At 37.6% G+C, this 21,203-nt stretch overlaps 1 protein-coding gene across 1 annotated transcript; it reads left to right on the plus strand.

Moving 5' to 3' along the window:
• The first annotated feature begins 4,811 nt into the window (after nt 1-4,811).
• Nucleotides 4,812-15,940, plus strand: nop16 (NOP16 nucleolar protein homolog (yeast)). Its single transcript, XM_008428434.2, has 5 exons — nt 4,812-5,010; nt 8,288-8,396; nt 8,975-9,041; nt 9,724-9,830; nt 15,628-15,940. The coding sequence occupies exons 1-5, from the start codon at nt 4,904-4,906 to the stop codon at nt 15,769-15,771; spliced, it is 534 nt and encodes a 177-aa protein (XP_008426656.1). The 5' UTR covers nt 4,812-4,903; the 3' UTR covers nt 15,772-15,940.
• Nucleotides 15,941-21,203: the final 5,263 nt, after the last annotated feature.

Consider the following 21,203-nt stretch of genomic DNA (forward strand, 5'->3'; position numbering starts at 1 on the left):
ACCCCCAACAGGGCCTCCCGAGGGACACGGTCGAACGCCTTCTCCAAGTCCACAAAACACATGTAGACTGGTTGGGYGAACTCCCATGCACCCTCCAGGACCCTGCTGAGGGYGTAGAGCTGGTCCAGTGTTCCAYGACCAGGACRAAAACCACACTGCTCTTCCTGAATCCGAGGTTCGACTATCCGATGGACCCTCCTCTCCAGGACCCCCGAATAGACCTTACCAGAGAGGCGAAAGAGTGTGACCCCTCTGTAATTGGAGCACACCCTCCGGTCCCCCTTTTTAAACAGGGGGACCACCACCTCAGTCTACCAATCCAGGGGAACTGCCCCCAATGTCCATGCGATATTGCAGAGTCGCAATAAATATTTAATAAATAAATAATAAATAAATATAATAAATAATAAAGAAATATTTATTTATTTTAATAAATATTTATTAAAATAAATAAATATTTAACCAATACTTTGTTAAAAAGGTTCAACAAAGTATTTTGGCGACAAGTATTCATTATCGCCAACGCCGTGATTAAGTAACTGATCAAAACATCAATCATTTAATATTTAAAACCGACACCAACACATGAACCAAAATATGAAACTAGGTGGGAAATTTTGTCAAAATATTTCATATGAAGAACAAAATTATAAAATAACAAAATTGGGCAAAATAAACATTTGTCCAAATAAATTATTTCAATAGAAAACTTATGAAACTTAACAGCTGTACTTGTGTGACGGTGTCTGGGGAATTTTTGGTTAAAACAATCCTGTTCTTCATTCAGTGAAGTTCTCACTGTGGGTAAAGTATCCAGAAATTAGCCTGAAGTAAGAGTAGTAATACTTCAAAATAAATTTACTCAAGTAAAGTAAAAAGTACATTTAAATAGTCACTATCAAACTCTGAGAAGGACACTACTTCAACATATTTTTACTCGAGTAAAAGTAAAAAGTAACTGTCCAAGAATAAGTATGTCAATTCAACTACTGAGTAACTGGCCAGAAAATAGGATTTAATATTTAAAAATAATGTCATCAGCAGACAAAAATGTTAAATTATATCTAAATTCTTCTATTTTAAAGACAAAAAATATAAATACAATTCTGATTAAAAAATAACATTCAGGCAGCACTTTTCCAAAAGACAAAAAACTGAAACTAATATTTAGAGTCGATAATGCAAAGGTAGAAATTTAACATTAGAAAAACTAAGTTTATGCACAAAGAGAAGTCTTATTTCTTTTTTCTTACTTATTTTCTTTATTCAGTAAAATCACTCATAGTGGGTAAAGTTAGCATCCAGACATTTTACTCAAGTAAGAGTAGTGATACTTTATAAATTTATTACTCAAGTAAAAGCAAGAATACAGTGTTGTAAAACAAAGTATTTTTTTCCAAGAGGTTACTCAAGTAAATGGAACAAAATATTCAATATTTTTCAGTAAAGGAATAATCAATTTCCAAACTGTTCCCACTGCTCGGTTCTCTTATTATTATTATATATATATCTAGAAAACTATCACCATAATGAATTTCATTGAATAATCAGGTATATAAAATCATCAAATGGGTTTGTTTGTGAAGCTGAATCTCTTTGAGGTTCATTGCTCATCCTACAGGAAGTGGATTTTTCTGCCCCAGTCAATAAAGTCAGGACCACAGTGCATTAGGAACGCCATTCATTGTTTTGTCATTCATTTTGATAATAGTACAGATTGTACAGAAAGTTGAAAGTTATTGATTGGCTTCTATAATTATCCCTCCTTGCTCATTAAAGGGGTTGAACTAAGCAAAAAATAATACATCAGGAAAATCTATTCGCCTGGGTTTTAGACCAGCTTGCGTACAAAACACCATGCTGAATTAGTTGTGTAAAAAGCTGCTATAAGACCAGCTGAAGTTTCTAAAATAAATTTTAATTCAGTTTGACATTTAGAGGATAAAATTAGCAGCTGCAAATGTCACTTAAGCATAAAATAATTCTAGTGAGCAGTTTATCTTTCATCTATCTCTTAGGGCTCAAGCTTTTCCAAGGAAGTGCATCATGAGTGACGATTTGTGACAGGATCTTGTGGATTTTTGTGCTGTGTGTAAAGTGGACACAAAGGATGTATAATTGTTCAACGTTTCAGACAATAAAAGCAAATAAATGAAAATGAGCATGAAAAAGTGTCAACAAAATATCAGCAATGTGCTGTTTTTGTCCTGAAAATCAGACATGAAAATCAAATTTCAATTATTGCTTTTAGAAAACATGCTTTTTACAATTACTATTGTACAGTTACATTAAAATTAATCACTAGTCACTTGAGTAAAATACTTTCCAGAAACAATCCAAATTTTATTTTGATTTCCAAAACTTGTACATATGAACCAAGATTAACTTCAACTGTACCAAATGCCACCTGTGTTTTGTAATAATAACTTAAAAAAAATGTTAATGTATTGCTTCACTTTTTTAGGTAGTTTTTATAGTAAAAATATTTATTAATGTTTATTTTTTTATGCTTTGATTTATATTTTACTTTTTTATATTTCATTTTCATATTTATAAAATGTGAGAAAAATGTGAGAAGGAGTCTTAAATTATATGGAGATGTTATAGAAAGGGCAGATCAGATTAAACATTTAGGTATTTGGTTTGATAAAAAAAACTTACATGGATGATACATGTAGATAAAATAGTTGCAAAAAGTAAAAAATAAATAAATATAATGAGATGTTTGAGAGGCCAAGAGTGGGGAGCTGATAGGAAAGCTTTAAAAACAATTTATATTGAACTAATTAGATAAATTTTTAATTATGGGCGTATTTTATACAATTCAGCTTCAAGTAGATTATTAAAAAATAGATAGAATACAATATCAGGCATTAAGACTTTGCTGTGGAGCAATGTAAACAACTCCAGTTTCAGCTCTACAAGTTGAGATGGGTGAGATGCCACTGGAGCTCAGGGGAGAACAACTAGCTATAAATTACTGGGCAAAATATTAAAGGACATAATGAAGCTAATCCTCCACATGTTACGCTGCAACCTTGTCAAGAAAAAGAAAAGAAATAAATTCATAGTTTTGGATGGATAATCATAAATAAAGTTAAAGATGCTGGAGTAGATAACTTTCTAATTAGTCCTGTGGTTGTTACTCCTGTTATTCCATTATGGATATTTTAACAGGCTGTAGTGGATTTAAATTTACTGAAGAGAGGGAGACAGTTAGAAAAGAAGGGGGTGGACAGTTATATTATTCAGAGTATATACAGATATATACAGATGCTTCTAAAAGAATCATTTGTAATTCCAGACTTAATATTGTGAGAAATAAAAGAATAACAGATAAATTGACAGTGTATACAGATGAATTAATGGCAATTAAAAATGGCTTTAGAATGGGTTGAGGAAGTGAGAGAGAGAGAGGTTTTGATTTATTCAGATTCAAGTAGTGCATTAATTAGTATTCAAGAGGTAAATTCAGAATCAAGGCAAGATATTGGATATATTGGATATAATTCACTTGATTTTCAGGATTAAAAAACATTGTTCTCGTGTTAAACTAGGTTGGATTCCTGCCCACATTGGTGTGGTAGGAAATGAGCTGGCTGATAGTTTTGCTAAGAGTGCTACAAAAAAAGAGTATTGTTGATTTTAATATTAAAATAAGTAAATATGAGATAAAGAATATTATAAAAATGTATATCAAGAAGAAATGGCAAGAACAGAGGGATAATGAAGGCAATGCGAGGTTTTATTATAGAATCCAAAAAAAGTTGGGAAATTAAGGAAATGTAATAGAATTTAAAAAATAAGATATTATATCCAGAATATTTGGACATATGAGATTAAATAGTACCCTTAAAATAATTAATAAGCATAATACAGGTTGTTGTAATTATTGTGGAAAATTAGAAACAGTACTACATATATTTTTAGAATGTAATAAGTATGTTCAGGAAAGAGAGGTGTTAATTAGAGATTTAAGTAGGAATAAAAAATTAATTAGATGTTAGGGATTTGTTTCAGAGATCATCTGGGGATGTAGTTTTTAGCAGTATTTTTAGTTTTCTAAGAAGAACGGGTATTGTGGGGAGAATATAAAACATCTGGTCCATACTCCAATCTGGAAGGTGGCGGTAATGCACCTTTAAGTTGTTTGCCAGCCGCCATAAAAAAAGAATAACAATAATAACAATAACAATAACAATGACAATGACAAGAAGAAGAAGAATAACAATAATAACAATGACAAGAAGAAGAAGAAGAACAACAACAACAACATCATCATAGACATTTAATACGTAAACGCCTCATGGAGCGGGCCCGTTACTGCGATGCGTAACAGCGTCCGCCATATTGAATGTGGAATATGTGCCAGTAAGCTAATACAGGTAAATGGACTGAACTTAACAAAGTGAAGTTCTACAAAGATTTTAAATTAATTCCTGTCATTGACACATTTTCTCACACACACTAATGTATTTGGCAATCAAAGAAATTACTCAAGAGAGCGTTTCTAACTTTTGATGTGATTATTTAATTGTTTTGGGGCATTGTTTTGTTTGGAAGCGAATTTCTGGCTGCAAAGTCAAGTAATTCTGATCTTTCATCCTTATCTGGGGAAGGTAATCCTAATGAATCCAGTTTATTTCGTAAAACGGTAGAAACACACAGCACAGGACTTAAAGAGCTCCGATCGCTCTGCTGCCACATAGAAGATGGCGGACGCTTTTACGTACGACTCAGCGCTCCATGAGGCGTCTACGTATTGATGTCTATGGAGGAGGAGGCATGGCTTCAGTCACATGACCGGGGCGACGCAAGCACGTGCTTCCTGTTTCCAGCTGCACGTTCTATGTGTACCTCGGTAGTCCAGTGCTGCTCCGTCTCAACTTTTCACATTTGAAAAATGCCGAAAACCAAACAGTCGAAGAGAAGAAAGCGGTTTGACTACAACACGGACCGGAAGAAGCTGAAGAAGAAGTTTCTAAAGAAGACCAACCCGAGGATTGAACAGTGAGTTCCGAACCATTTGGCTGTTAGCTAGCAGGGTTCGTTACAGGTTGTTAAAATGTGTTCTTCCTGTTTTATTCTCGACTCTCGTGGTCTAATCGCTTGTTGGGACCTGTAAAAACTTGTGAAATTTGAGATCCCCCACCCCCAGATGTTGTTGTAGGTAGGGTAAAATATCCGCTTATTTCGCCGTTTTTACGGACTATATCTCGAACCTGCTCTGGTTTTAAACCTGAAACCTAGCGGTCAGATCTGGACCGGTGCATCCTATGATTCATACCTTCTGTGAAACTTTCATAATCAACCTCTGCTTAAAGCTGCAGCATCTAACCTAAAAAATACATTTTACATACGTATTAAAACTTTTGCTGTCCTAACATGAGACAAATAATCTCTGAAAAATTAATCGATCTCCTCTGCCTCCTCCCTGTTCTGCATAATGACTCCGCTCAGTCAGAAACAGCCAATCAGAACTAGCAGTAATCAGCTAGCCGCCATGCTATCAGGAAGTTTTCATTCCGTAACTCAGGATTGTTTGTTGTAATGGAGCCTGTATTTTTCTTAGTATGTTAAGTTTTATACTTGAATCTTTTGGCAATGTTGAGAGGTTTTATTTGGAATTTTTGCATTATTTAGCCGCTTCAGAGCCTTCATATGTTTTCAGTCTGTTAAAAATAGTATTATTGATAGCAGTACAATTTGCACAATGCCTATTTGTTTTGTTTTTTTCGTGGAAAAAGCTATTTAAAAGCATTTGTCTAAATTAAGGTGAATTCATGGTTCCTTTTTCCACATAATGTGACCGTAGTGCTTATGATTAAAAAAATAATTATTAGGTGATCGGTATCGGTGATCGGCCCTCCTGGGTGATCGGTATCGGTATTGGCAGGAAAAAACCTGATCGGCACATCTCTAATTAGTATGTTTTATAGACGGAATAAAAACACATACCGACACCTGTACAAATTTTAGTTGTTAATTTCTACTCTTTTACAGATAATGAAAGCCCTAACTTCAGTTAATTGGAAAATTAGAATATCTTAAGAAAAACAAAAAAGGGTAATTACTAAAGAAGATGTCTGTTAACATAGAGCTGTATCTGAGTACGTTTTTAGAAAGCTGAGTGGAAGAAAAGTGTGATAAAAACAATAGTGATAATTTCAGCCTTGAGAGGATTAACATTTTATTCTCCTATTATGACTTTATCCTGGTAATATTACGACCTTATTATCATATTAAGATTTTATTTTTGTATTATTTTGACCTTATAGTCATAATATTGTCACTGTCTTATGACTTTATTAGGGTTTTATTGTCATGTTACAACTTTATTGTATTATTTTGACTTGTACACCATTTTTCTTTTATTCTTCTATTTTGACTTCTCGTATTATGACTTCACTGTCTTAATGGGTTTTTGTCACAGAGACATCGTATAGGGAGGAAAGTTAGGACAATTCCAAGGGCCCATGGCCAATAGGGGGCCCTCTACAATTTTATTTTATTTTTTCAAAAAAGAAAATTTTGTCATGGGGCCCAAGATTCCTGGCGGCGCGTCTGTCTGTCATTTGTATATTTATAGACATATCTATCTATATAAGAGAGATATATCTCTATAGATAGATATCTATGTACAAATCTATATATCAATATCTATCTATATATAGATGATATATAGATAGATTGATATGTAGATATATATAGATATCTATATATAGATGTGTATATATGTATTGTTATTACTCAATAGTCAGCCACACCCCTACCTCCTCTCAGACTGACTACTGACCAGCTCTCCACCTAACGGGTCTGAGAAGCTTCTAACTCCTGAGTATTACTACAGATGAGAATTTAGAGAACAAGAATCTAAGCTGGGAGCGAGAAAAATGTGTCTAGACTCTAACTACCTTCATAGAGAGAGACGGATATATATATATATATATTGCCCAGAAAGATAAATAATTTTCCACATTTTTCCCAATTTGTATAGGTTTAGACTTCTAAAAGGCTGTTTTTGTTCCACGTTGTTTACATTTCCTTTTTCTAAATCTCCCTTTAATTAATAAAAGTGATTGTCTTATTTTCTGTTTAGAATTAGAAATAAAAATCTTCCAATGAATGAACATGAGTACTGATGTCCTGGCTTTTTAATATTATCTAAAATGTCTAATTAGCAACAACAGTAGCTCTTTTTCCAATTTCCGCCAATCACTCAATCCAACCCACACTTGGCCCCACCCCTTGACTTCCTGTTTTGTCTTTGCTCTGAGAGTACTTTCCTCAACAGATCTTTCTGGTATTTGAGTTTAGCACTTAGTTTACGATTCATGTCAAACATCTCATCAAGCTGTCTCATTAAGTATTTTTGTAGTTTGATATTTTCCAATTCAGGTTCCTTAGATTTGCCTGACACACACTTTGCTTGACTTGTTGTGGAAATCACAGTGTCACTGCTTTTCCAAGGAAGCTACCTGTTCATCGTCTTTTGCCGGACCTGAAACATTTTGCCCTTCGATATGTTCAGCGAAGAAATTTAGGTCAATGCTTTATGTATATTTTCCATGTTGCCTATGACTGTTTCTTGTGGGGAGAGATATTTCCATAATCTTACTAATAGAAAAAAGTAAACAACCTACTTGCATACTGTATGTGAACTGTTGTATGTAAAATTTATGAGCAGTAAATATTGTGCTGCATCAGTATTGAACTAAAGAAACCAAGGCAGTTGCAAGCCTTTAAAATTGTGATGCTTTTAATGGGTCAGATCAACTCAAGAAATTCTAACAGCAGCTGCGCAAGGGGGAAGGGGTGAGCAATCTAATTTTTTGTCATGGGGCCCAAGATTCCTGGCAGCGCCCTTGTCATACAACATTATTCTCATAATCTAACTTTATTCTTGTATTATAGCGACCTGATTCTCATATTGACTTTCTGTCATCCAGCTTTATTCTTGTATTATTTTGACTTTATTCTGGTAATATTTTCGTATTATTTTGACTTTCTCCTGTTTTCTTGTAATATTATCTCTATTCTCAATTTTGTTTCTTAGCCTGTTCCTAATTCTCTGTCATTAATAACTCTTTTGTTCATAGAACAAAGTCGATCTGACACGGTTTTTGTCAAAATAGCTGAAATCTTGCAAAATATTTTATTGTTGCATAATTTATTTGCTGCCTTTTGTTGGCTTTCATTTGTTTTGTAAGTAAATAAATTTGGGGATTTCTGGGAGTGATTTTGTTGTTCCTGGATCTGTGTCTTGAATATTTCCTCTCTCTTTCAGTGCTCAGATCAGGAATGCCTGGGACAACAACAAATCCATGGCCAGGAACTTGCAGGAGATGGGTCTGTCGTTTGATCCCAACCGTACTTTGCCCATAAAGAAACAGACAGTAAGCAGAACAGCTGGGCTTAAATGAGACACAAAAGTTTTATTTTCAAGAGAGTAAACAAAAACTTGAGTGATTAAAAACTGAATACAATGTTATCTGGCTCCTAAGTGAAGAGCCCTCAGTAAATACTCAGTTTTTCCACAACTGTGTGATGCTGCAGTTCAGATTTAGACCATAAGGGGGAGGCAGAGTGTCAGTTATGAAGCTCAAATCAAATGTTTAAACTCTGAGATCTTAAACTGCCCACATTTGCTTTGCTTCCTAAAATTAATATTTTCAAGGTGAAATTTTTGAACTCTCTTTTTTTTAACCCTTCTGAAGATAAGCTCAGACTTTTAAAAAAAATACTTTTTCATTCCTCAGAGTTCAAATAGATAAACAATTCTCTGCTGCTGCTTGGTAATCTGAGCTGTGGCTTGTTAGGACGATTTTTTTCAAATAGATTTTTTGTTGTATTGACAGTTTTTATATTCTTTTATGTTTATGTTTTTGTGGAGCACTTTATAATTTTAAAGCTTGTGCTAGGTGCTTTACAAATATATTTAACTTACTTCTTGTGTTTGTGTTTGTTCCTGCAGCTCGTCGGAGGAGACACCGATGACAGAAGACCTGCCCACATCGTCACCAAACCTTACATCCTCACCAGTGAGTTTCTGAATCTTCATCATGGACTTTTCTAGGGCTCAAACAATTAACCATCATGAGTCAATTATTGAAATAATCGTCAGCTATTTCAGTAATCAATTGTTAACTGGAATATACAGACTTTTAAAAAAGCAGTTTGCTGAAAAAACATTCAGAGAAGTAATTAAGCCAAAACTTTGCATGATATATTTAGTATAAAAACACTCTTGTCTGTAAAATTGTTTTCCCCAGAACTCCTCAAGTGGCATTGTCTTAGCTTCACTTAGTTCAAGTTCACTGCAAGAATGCTATATTGTTGCATCTTAGGCAGTAAAATGTTTATTTTCTTGTTTGAAGAAGGAACTTTATTGTTTATTTGCATCTTCTAATGTATGTTTTTTTAAAATGCTGAATGTGCCTTTTTTTATCCAATTGTCAGAATAATAATTTAATAAAATAATCATTAGTCACAGCCCTACTTTTGTGAACTAACTCAAGAATTGTAATGGAAAATTATAATTAAACTTACCATTAAAGTTATTTTCTAAGCACTGGAAACTAGAAGTAGAAAGATAAAGCTGTGTGAGGTTTAAATAACTGATTCTGTTTTACTTTAAATTTGACCATAAATTAATATTTCTGCTCTGAAGGCTCAAATGACTGAAATGTTTAGTCAGGCTTTAAAGATTGATGTTTGCTTCAGAGCTGCAGGAGGAGGCCAGCCTTCAGGAGAAGGACTCCAAGACGTTGTCGTCCGACCTGATCGAGTACGTCCAGCACATGATCCGAGAACATAAGGACAACTACAAGGTGACGGTTCAAACAGAAACTGTGGCTTGAAATGATAAATTTAGCTTCTATTCTGAGCTTTTAAACTTTGGAACGCCTGAAAAATAAAGGAGTGTGACAGTATGTTTTACAACCAGGCTTAGTTGTAAAAGAAAAAGGAGTGGTGTCCAAGCTTTCTGCTACTTGGGCCAAAATGATCCAAGCTGAGAGAACCAGAGGGCCACAATTTGACTTCAAAAATCATTTCTTAAGACATTTGTTTGTATCTCTTCAGTAATATAGTAAATAGACAATATTTTTAAAAAGCAGTCTAATTTGTCTAGAAAATGACTCTGTGATGTGGGCCGGTGGGCAGAATACTTTGAAGACCTCCTCAATCCCACCAACATGCCTTCTGTTGAGGAAGCTGAGCCTGGGGACTCTGGGTTGGGCTCTCCAGTCTCTGGAGACGAGGTCGCCAAGGTGGTCAAAAAGCTCCTCGGTGGCAGGGCCCCGAGGGTGGATGAGATCCGCCCGGAGTTCCTTAAGGCTCTGGATGTTGTAGGGTTGTGTTGGCTCACGTGACTCTGCAATATCGCATGGACATCGGGGGCAGTTCCCCTGGACTGGCAGACTGGGGTGGTGGTCCCCCTGTTTAAAAAGGGGGACCGGAGGGTGTGCTCCAATTACAGAGGGGTCACACACTTAAGCCTCTCTGGTAAGGTCTATTCGGGGGTCCTGGAGAGGAGGGTCCGTTGGATAATTGAACCTTGGATTCAGGAAGAGCAGTGTGGTTTTCGTCCTGGTCGTGGAACACTGGACCAGCTCTACACCCTCAGCAGGGTCCTGGAGGGTGCATGGGAGTTCGCCCAACCAGTCTACATGTGTTTTGTGGACTTGGAGAGGGCGTTCGACCGTGTCCCTAGGGGGACCATGTAGGGAGTTCTCCGGGAGTATGGGGTACCGGGCCCTTTGATACGGGCTGTCAGGTCCCTGTATGACCGGTGTCAGAGTCTGGTCCGCATTGCCGGCACTAAGTCTGGCTCGTTTCCGGTGAGAGTTGGACTCCGCCAAGGCTGCCTTTTGTCACCGATTCTGTTCATTATTTTCATGGACAGAATTTCTAGGCGCAGCTGAGGTGTTGAGGGGATCCGTTTTGGTGGCCTTAGGATCGCATCTCTGCTTTTTGCGGATGATGTGGTCCTGTTGGCTTCATCGGATCGTGATCTGCAGCTCTCACTGGAGCGGTTCGCAGCCGAGTGTGAAGCGGCCGGGATGAGGTTAAGTGCCTAGAAATCCGAGGCCATGGTCTTGAGCCGGAAAAGGGTAGAGTGCCTTCTCCGGGTCAGGGGGGTTGTCCTGCCTCAAGTGGAGGAGTTTAAGTATCTGGGGATCTTGTTCACGAATGAGGAAAGAAGGGAGCGGGAGATCGACAGGTGGATTTGGGCAGCGTCTGCCGTGAAGCGGGCGCTGTACCGGTCYGTCGTGGTGAAGAGAGAGCTGAGTCAAAAAGCGAAGCTCTCGATTTACCGGTCGATCTACGTTCCCACCCTCATCTATGGTCATGAGCTTTGGGTCATGACCGAAAGATACACGAAAGATCACGGATACAAGCGGCCGAAATGGGTTTCCTCCACAGGGTGGCTGGGCTCTCCCTTAGAGATAGAGTGAGAAGCTCGGTCATCCGGGAGGGACTCAAGAGTAGAGCCGCTGCTCCTCCACGTCGTGAGGAGCCAGTTGTTGATTGTCTTGCATACTTACTGTATTGGAAGACCGTAAAAATCTCTTGCTATCTTTGTGTACTGAGGGGCCAAACAAAATCCGGGAGAGGGCCGAAAATGGCCCCGGATCCACAATTTTGACATCCAGTGGCCCAAAGGTTTGCCTTCACTCTATCCTTTTTTGTTCTTTCCATAAATGTGACACATGACATCCACAAACAGCAAAAGTCGTATTTTGTCGTTTCATACTTTTGCAATAAACATTTTAATTGAGTCCAACTACTTATCTATCTTTTATCTATCTTCATTGCCGTGTGGGACCAAAGATGTTTCTTAACCGACGGTCATGCAGCTTTCAAATGGATTCCCATCAGTGGTTCTGCGTCTGCCTTCACTGGAAGCATCAGCATTTCTTTGTATTGAAGTCTTTTCACAGACTTTTTATCCTCGACTCAGAACCCTGATGAGCTGTGGCTGATTGCGCCTTGCAATAAAAAGTGTCTCTGATCAAACAAGCTGAAAAACACTCTTTTATATTTGAGGCTTTAGACATCGCCACATCAAAGTAGAGTTTGTTTCTATGATGAGAACTGGAATAAGAGCTGAGTTTAAGAATGGCAGTTTGATTTATCTGACCTCCTTGTTTGTTTGTCTTCAAAATGTGACTAAACCCCCTATGAAAGCTAAGGCCCGGCCCAGAAAAATGTGAAAAATTCCAACAAACTGAGCAGAGCTAAGAGACACAGAGGGGCATGGCCAAATAGTTGATGGGTGGGGTTGTGGTCAGGAATAAAGAGGCACTGTTGCCAACTTTTCCACTTGGTCATTTTATTTGACTTTTCAGACCCCTCTAGCAACTTTTTATCAAAAAACAAAAAAAAAAGCAATGACAAATCACATTTTTTTGTGTCGACGCTCTGGAAAGGAACTGAAGAAATTGACACAAAAATGTCAAAATTTGTACAGAAACATATAGAGCCCTACACAACCCAATTAGTTAATTGGCCAAAATCAGTTAATTTTGGGGGATTTATTTACACTTTAAAATCAGAATGTTATCACCTCTTGAAGTCCTTTGGGCTTTGTTGAAGGCAAACTGACCGTCTGACTCTAATCTGGACAGAAACAAAATGGTTGTTTTTTTTTCTCAGAGAAACAAACATTTTCCAGTTCAAGTACAAGAGATAATTCAGCTCTCAAAAATGAACAAATGAACAAAAAAGAACAATCTTGTCTTAGTTTATTGAAAAGAACAAAAAAGAACAATCTTGTCTTAGTTTATTGATAATTTGTTGTATTTCCGAGTCAAATAAATCCTTCTCCAGACTCGGATATATACATGCATATATATCAGTGGTTCTTAACCTGGGTTCGATCGAACCGCAGGGGTTCGATGAGTCGGTCTCAGGGGTTCGGCGGAGCCTCTGCCGCGGAGGTAAAGACACTTGTGTAAAGTCGTGATGACGCCCCGCTTTGCCATCACTTGCTGCAGAGGATCACGTTACATTGCTTAGCCAATCAGAGCTGTTGAGGAGCCCTGATTGAAGAAGTTCCACTCAGCATGGATTTGAGCTTATGTCTTTAATTACTTCAGCAAAACACAGTTTTTACCAAATTCTGTAGCTTTCGGTGTACTTCTAAATCTGTTCCTTAGTCACATCTTTTCGGGGTTGCTACTGCCTCTAGTGACGTGGGGGTGGTAACACAGCTAATATAATTACATTACTAAATCAGAATACCGCAAAGTATTTTGTGTGTCGGCTGGGGGCGGGGAGGGAGAGGAATAAGAAGGGTTCGGTGAATGCGCATATGAAACTGGGGGGTTCGGTACCCCAAAAAAGGTTAAGAACCACTTGTATACACACCTGATCAAAATCTTAAGAGCAGTCAAAAAATGGCAAGAATTTGCATTTTGCGCTATTGGATCTTAAGAATGTTCTAAGTAGAGCTTCACAATGTTAAAGGAAAAAATCAGTGCAAGAGACAAGAACTTTTGAGCGGGGAATAATTGAAAACTGCATTTACACTCAAACATTATTTTTTCAGCTGATCAAAAGTTTAAGACCATAGTCTTTAAAAGCCAAAAGCTGTGCAAAAATCTGGATTCCATGTCATTTTCTGTCAAGTCTTTACACTGTCAAGACCTCCTGATGGCAAAAGCAAGAAAGCTCACTGACTTTGAACGTGGTAGGATTGTTGAGCTGCATAACCAAGGCCTCTCACAACGTGCCATCGCTGCCAAGGTTGGACGCAGTAAGACAATCATTTTGCATTTTTTAAATGATCCTGAGGGTTATGGAACAAAAAAGTCAAGTGGTAGACCCAAAAAAATTTCACCAGCTCTGAGCCGCAGGATCCGATTGGCTGTCCGTCAAGACRCGGGACGATCCTCTACCCAAATTAAGGCCATTACTGGTGCTGACTGCAGCCCAATAACCATCAGACGGCATCTGCAAGAGAAGTACTTCAGAAACAAAAATCGTCTTCAAAGGCCACGTCTTCTTCAACGCCACAAAATTGCCTGTTTGGACTTTGAAGGGTGCACCAAACATGGGACATTGAAAGGTGGAAGAAAGTTGTCTTCTCTGATGAGAAAAAAAATTTACCTTGATGGTCCTGATGGCTTCCAACATTACTGGCATGACGAGGAGATCCCACCTGAGATGTTTTCTACACGGCACAGTGGTGGGGGCGCCATCATGATTTGGGGTGCGTTTTCCTTCAATGGAACAATGGAGCTTCAGGTTGTGCAGGGGCGTCAAACAGCAGCTGGCTACGTGGAGATGTTGCAGCGGGCATCCCTCATGACTGAGGGCCCTCGTCTGTGTGGTAATGATTGGGTTTTTCAACAGGACAATGCTGCAGTTCACAATGCCCGCCTGACAAAGGAGTTCTTCCAAGAAAATAACATCACTCTTTTGGACCATCCTGCATGTTCCCCGGATCTAAACCCAATTGAGAACATTTGGGGATGGACGGCAAGGAAAGTTTACAAAAATGGACATCAGTTCCAGACAGTGGAGGCCCTTCGTGAAGCCATCTTCAACACTTGGAGCAACGTTCCCACTAGCCTCCTGGAAACACTGGCATCAAGCCTAAACGATTGTTTGACGTCATCAACAAGAATGGTGGAGCTGCTCATTACTGAGTCCTTTTTTTGTCACTTTGATTTCCGTTTTGGGGGGTTTTGGGGTTTTTTTGAGCTATGGTCTTGATCAGCTGAAAAAAATCATGTTTGAGTGTAAATGCAGTTTTATATTAATTCCCCGCTCAAAAGTTTTTGTCTCTTACGCTGATTTCTTCTTTTAACATTGTGGAGCTCTACTTAAAACCTTCTTAAGATCCAATAGTGCAAAATGCAAATTCTTTCAGTTTTTTAACTGGTCTTAAGATTTTGATCAAGAGTGTATATATATTTGACTTTCCATAAAAAAAAATATATATATATATATTTTTTTTTTTATTTTATTTTTTTTTTATGGAAAGTCAAATATATATACACTCCTGATCAAAATCTTAAGACCAGTTATAATTTTGTATTCTAGATTTTTTTTTTTCATTTCTAGAGAAAAATTATAAAATCTGCAGATTTTTAAATGTGAACGTATTTATAGTAACACGTACATTTTTTCAGTATTTTTTTGTTTTCCAGTAGCCAACCAACATCTCATTGACAAATTGATTGTCATGTTTTTGTGTAAGTCTAAATCTAAACATCAGAGTTTGAATTAAGAACTCGTACTGAGGAGGAAGCTGTTGCACTGCACTGTGAAAACCATTCGACCCCCTTAATGATTTTCTTTTGTGTCACATTTAAATGTTTAAAATAGACGATTAGTACAGACGATACTAACACTACATGATGCTTTCATTTTTGTACAGACCTTACTACCATCTTCACTCTGCTCTATGTTGTCTGTCAGGTTCTATTTAAAGAGATTTACTTATCCGGTCTTGGTTTGGTATTGAACTAGAATATAGAACTGGGTTGATTTGGTTTTCTTTTAACCTCTGTTCAATCAAGTTGTCATTTCAAGCCTCCGTTTTGCGTTTGTCCAGGTTGTTTCTGAGTGTGAAAACTTCCTTCTTCATTGTCCCTCTTTATGTGGCTCTTCCAGGCGATGGCTCGAGATGAGAAGAACTACTACCAGGACACACCCAAACAGATCAAGAGAAAAATCAATGAGTACAAGCGCTGCCACCCGCAGCACTACGAAGCCTTTGTCAACTCACTCGCTACTCCGGAGGCCATGGATCAGTAGAGCCATCAGGTCTGGGACTGAACACCAGAGCCACACAGCCCGCTGTTTGTTGGAAAATCTGATGAACAAGCAGAGACTCTGTGTTTATGCTTTTTCTGTTTGTAGTTTTTCTATTTTGTTCTTGCTTCTTAAAAACTGCTTTTTAATTTATCATAAATGGCTCAAAACCAGTTGTGTGCCGGTGTCTGGTGAATTTTTGGTTAAAACAATCCTGTTCTTCATTCAGTGAAGTTCTCACAGTGGGTAAAGTATCCAGAAATTAGCCTGAAGTAAGAGTAGTAATACTTCACAATAAATTTACTCAAGTAAAGTAAAAAGTACATTGTAGTACGAGTATGCCTAAAAGTACATTTAAAAAAAAGTCACTCAAGTAAATGTAACTAAGTAAATTTAAATAGTTACTATCAAACTCTGAGAAGGACACTACTTCAACATATTTTTACTCGAGTAAAAGTAACTGCCCAAGAATAAGTATGTCAATTCAACTACTGAGTAACTGGCCAGAACATATGATTTAATATTTAAAAATAATGTCATCAGCAGACAACAATGTTAAATTATATCTAAATTCTTCTATTTTAAAGACAAAAAATATAAATAAAATTCTGATTAAAAAATAACATTCAGGCAGCACTTTTCCAAAAGACAAAAAACTGAAACTAATATTTAGAGTCGATAATGCAAAGGTAGAAATTTAACATTAGAAAAACGTAGTCTATGCACAAAGAGAAGTCTTATTTCTTTTTTCTTACTTATTTTCTTTATTTGGTAAAATCACTCATAGTGGGTAAAGTTAGCATCCAGACATTTTACTCAAGTAAGAGTAGTGATACTTTATAAATTTATTAGTCAAGTAAAAGCAAGAATACAGTGTTGTAAAACTAAAAGTATTTTTTTCCAAGAGGTTACTCAAGTAAATGGAACAAAATATTCAATATTTTTCTGTAAAGGAATAATAAGTAATAATCAATAATCATTGGCTCGTCAACGTGAGTATCTACATTTTCAGTTGTGGTTTGGTCATTACAATATTTTCAGGAAATCAAACCTTTAAGGAAACAACAATGAACCAAAAACAACTAAGAGTGGAAGAAATGTTTACTGCCATTTGTGACCAAAGTAGGTTGTTTCCAGACGTGTTAGTCTGGTAGAGTCAGTTCAATTGGGGACCAAAATGACGTTACATTTTCATGTGATACCTCCTCACCTGTGGTGGCGCTGCACCAAGAACCACTGATGGAAACCACTTGGCGTTCACATATGTATTCAAACCACACCAGAGTTCACTTCAACCGAACCGACGGCGAGGTTTTTAGGTGTACTAGAGTTAGCTTTTTTGGTACGCATCACAGTTCACTTATGCATTCACACCATCCCAAGCGAACCGGATTTTCTACGCAAACCCACCAGAGTTCAATTAAATGACAACAGGGCTGGTGTGAATGCAGCCTAAAACTCATGACTATAGGTTGATGAAAAGCTAAGAACAGATACTTTGGATCTGTTTCCTCACTGCCAACCTTCCCGCCACCAGCGAAGGACCTCGTTCCATCATTGGTTTTGGATTTACAAAAACTTCACACAAAGAGGAAGAAAATTTGTTTATTGAAGCTTATTGACTCAGGTCCAGATCTGAGTCTTTTCTTAAGCAGAACACAGAAGATGGGTTTTAATGTTGTGGCGGCAATCCAAAACGTATCACCATGGCTACAAAGGAAGAAGTTGATGGAGTGACCATTTCCTCAGACAATTAATCCTTTGCAACAAATGAAGCATTCACTAAAGGAATGCTACATTATTGCATTTTAGGAAATTGAAGTTTATTATTTGAAAAAGCAATTTGTTTGTATTTTTATGTACAGGTCCTTCTAAAACAATTTGCATATTGTGATAAAGTTCATTATTTTCCATAATGTAATGATAAAAATTAAACTGTCATAAATTTTAGATTCATTGCACATCAACTGAAATATTTCAGGTCTTTTATTGTTTTAATACTGATGATTTTGGCGTACAGCTCATGAAAACCCAAAATCCCTGTCTCAAAAAATTAGCATATCATGAAAAGGTTTTCTGAACGAGCCGTTAACCTCATCATCTGAATCAACGAAGTAACTCCAAACACCTGCAAAAGATTCCTGAGGCTTTTAAAAACTCACAGCCTGGTTCATTACTCAAAACCGCATTCATGGGTCAGACTGCTGACCTGACTGCTGTCCAGACGGCCATCATTGACGCCCTCAAGCAAGAGGGTCAGACACAGAAAGAAATTTCTGAACGAATAGGCTGTTCCCAGAGTTCTGTATCACGGCACCTCAGTGGGAAGGAAAAAGTGTGGCAGAAAACGCTGCACAAYGAGAAGAGGTGACCGGACCCTGAGGAAGATTGTRGAGAAKGGCCGATTCCAGACCTTGGGGGACCTGTGGAAGCAGTGGACTGAGTCTGGAGTAGAAACATCCACAGCCACCGTGCACAGGCGTGTGCAGGAAATGGGCTACAGGTGCCGCATTCCCCAGGTCAAAGGTCAAGCCACTGTTGAACCAGAAACAGYGRCAGAAGYGYCTGACCTGGGCTACAGAGAAGCAGCACTGAACTGTTGCTCAGTGGTCCAAAGTACTTTTTTCGAATGAAAGCAAATTTTGCACGTTATTTGGAAATCAAGGTGCCAGAGTCTGGAGGAAGACTGGGGAGAAGGAAATGCCAAAATGCCAGAAATTCAGTGTCAAGTACCCACAGTCAGTGATGGTCTGAGGAGCCATGTCAGCTGCTGGTGTTGGTCCACTGTGATTTATCAAGGGCAGGTCAATGCAGCAGCTATCAGGAGGTTTTGGAGAACTTCATGCTTCCATCTGCTGAAAAGTTTTATGGAGATGAAGATTTCATTTTTCAACACATCCTGGCACCTGCTCACAGTGCCAAAACCACTGGTATTACTGACCATGGTGTTACTGTRCTCAATTGGCCTGTCAACTCTCCTGACCTGAACCTCATAGAGAATCTGTGGGATATTGTGAAGAGAAAGTTTAGAGACGCAAAACTCTGGATGAGCTTAAGGCTATCGAAGCATCCTGGGCTCCATAACACCTCAGCAGAGCCACAGGCTGATTGCCTCCATGCCACATTGAAGGCTGCAAAAGGATTTCTGACCAAGTATTGAGTGCATAACTGAACATAATTATTTGAAAGTTGACTTTTTTGGTATTAAAACACATTTCTTTTATTGGTCAGATGAAATATGCAAATATTTTGAGACAGGGATTTTGGGTTTTCATGAGCTGTTTGCCAAAATCATCAGTATTAAAACAATAAAAGACCTGAAATATTTCAGTTGGTGTGCAATGAATCTAAAATATATGACAGTTTAATTTTTATCATTACATTATGGAAAATAATGAACTTCATCACAATATGCTAATTTTTTTTAGAAGGACCTGTATTTGCCATATTGTTTTAAAAATTCCTTACTTAGTCATCAGAATGATTGATTCCTAAAATAGTTGGAGCCCTAAGTTATGCAGATTTTCAGGAACTAAGATTTTAACTTGTTTGTTCAAAAATCAGAAATTGCGTTTTTAAAGCTTTGATGCTTTAAGACAGTGGTCCCCAAACTACGGCCAGCGGGCCAGATCCGGCCCGCCTCCACATTTGGTCCGGCCCCCTGAACAATACCAGAGAGCATTCAGATTTTTTTTCATATATTGTATTTTCCGGTTTATATGTGGATTTTTCTTCAACCACCAGGGGGCTCTTTAGCAGGAAGTGTGTCCTGTAAACTGTGGGTGTTTTGTTTTGCATGGCGCATTGCTGCCATCTGTTGGACTTTTAGGAAACTGCTTGACTTTTATGTTATTTAATCAGTACGGTTGTTTACTAGCGGTAGAGCAGATGAACACACATGTTTGTTATGAACGCCACATTCCAGGTCGAATTCTTCGAAGCCTGTAAGTAGCAGCTTATACTTCAAAACGAGCCTTTATGTTAACATATGAGGAATTCATATGTTAAAGTTACTTTCCCTCAATGGAAGTCAGTCTAGTCAGTCCCAGTGACCGTTTCACTAACGGTTTTTGCCCATGTGCTTTCTGGGTAAAAATCAATCGAGAGACTCCTTCCCCCTCCCCCCTCTTAACAATTTCCGGCAGCACAGGTGATAAACATGTAACACGTTTTCTGTTACAAACTGACTCCGGCTCCCCACCAGAGAAGGGAAAAGTTATGTGGCCCTCACAGAAAAAAGTTTGGGGACCACTGCTTTAAGATGTTAAATGCTCCCCTGATGAACAGTCATAGACAAAATTCACATAGAGGTGCAAATATCAAGGAATTTCCAGTGCTGATCCGGAAGGAAAATATTTTGTGATTATCTTACGAAATCTAGAGCTCCTTGGATGTCTGTAATATTACAAATCATCCACAGATATAACAGCTGCACAAGCTGGAGGGTTTTGTTTGTTTAGGAACTCTTGTCCCGACTGTGTCACGGTTTTTCCTCTCACCACTAAAAACACTGACATTTGTCTAAGAGAGCACTTTCTGCTCGACCGGTTGGTGAACTTTGCCCCAAGCCTGGTATGTTGGCCTATAGGTTTATCGACTTGCGTTTGCATTGATCTGGTCTGTCAGCAGACGGAAGACAAGTTGTTTTCCAGCTGCTTCACAAGATAACGTGCCACTTGCTGGGGCTTGTATATCCTTATGCAACCAAACTTTCTGAGCTGTTCTCTGGTCTCTCATGCTCAGATGTTTACTTGGCTGGATAATTTCATGTTGTACTGATGGGAAACAGACATATTTTCTCATAGAACTACTGCAGATGTTGGAATTCCTGTTTTAAGAGTAGAGACTTTTCACGTTTCAATAATTACCCTCTTAATTCAGACTCTGTGTTGGCTAAAGTAGGTGAATTTTGTTTGTAATCATTTAATTGAAATACATTTTACCAATTTATACCACAACTCTTTAATCAGATTGTATTATTGTCGAGTAACTTGATGTATTATTCCTCAGACACTAAGTAAAAATCAATGAGTACCAGTCACCAAATATTTGGCCATAATTTTAAAGAGGTAAAGTCATTTAAAGTCATAAATGAATAAAAATAGTATTAAAAGTAGTTTTGTTTATGTTTATGCTGTTAGCTAAGTGTTACATAAGCAATACTAGTGGGTCGGACATGTCCACCATTGATAAAACTCATAAACGTTTAAAATCAATAATTTAAGATAACTAAACAATGTTTCACATGAACCTAATCTCAACCCTGTTTTCTGCTTTTATAAATATTTTACAGCAACAAAACTGAAAGGAAAAAGATGATTTGTATGATGTCTTCAGGATTTTCCTTTATAAATTCTCTTATTAGAGAAAAGGAAAATTCAAAGTTTAAAAATTTGTGTACATGGATTGATTTTCTTGTTACTTAGATATGTTTG

The sequence above is a fragment of the Poecilia reticulata genome, linkage group LG14 (assembly GCF_000633615.1).
Source record: "Poecilia reticulata strain Guanapo linkage group LG14, Guppy_female_1.0+MT, whole genome shotgun sequence".
NCBI lineage: Eukaryota > Metazoa > Chordata > Actinopteri > Cyprinodontiformes > Poeciliidae > Poecilia > Poecilia reticulata.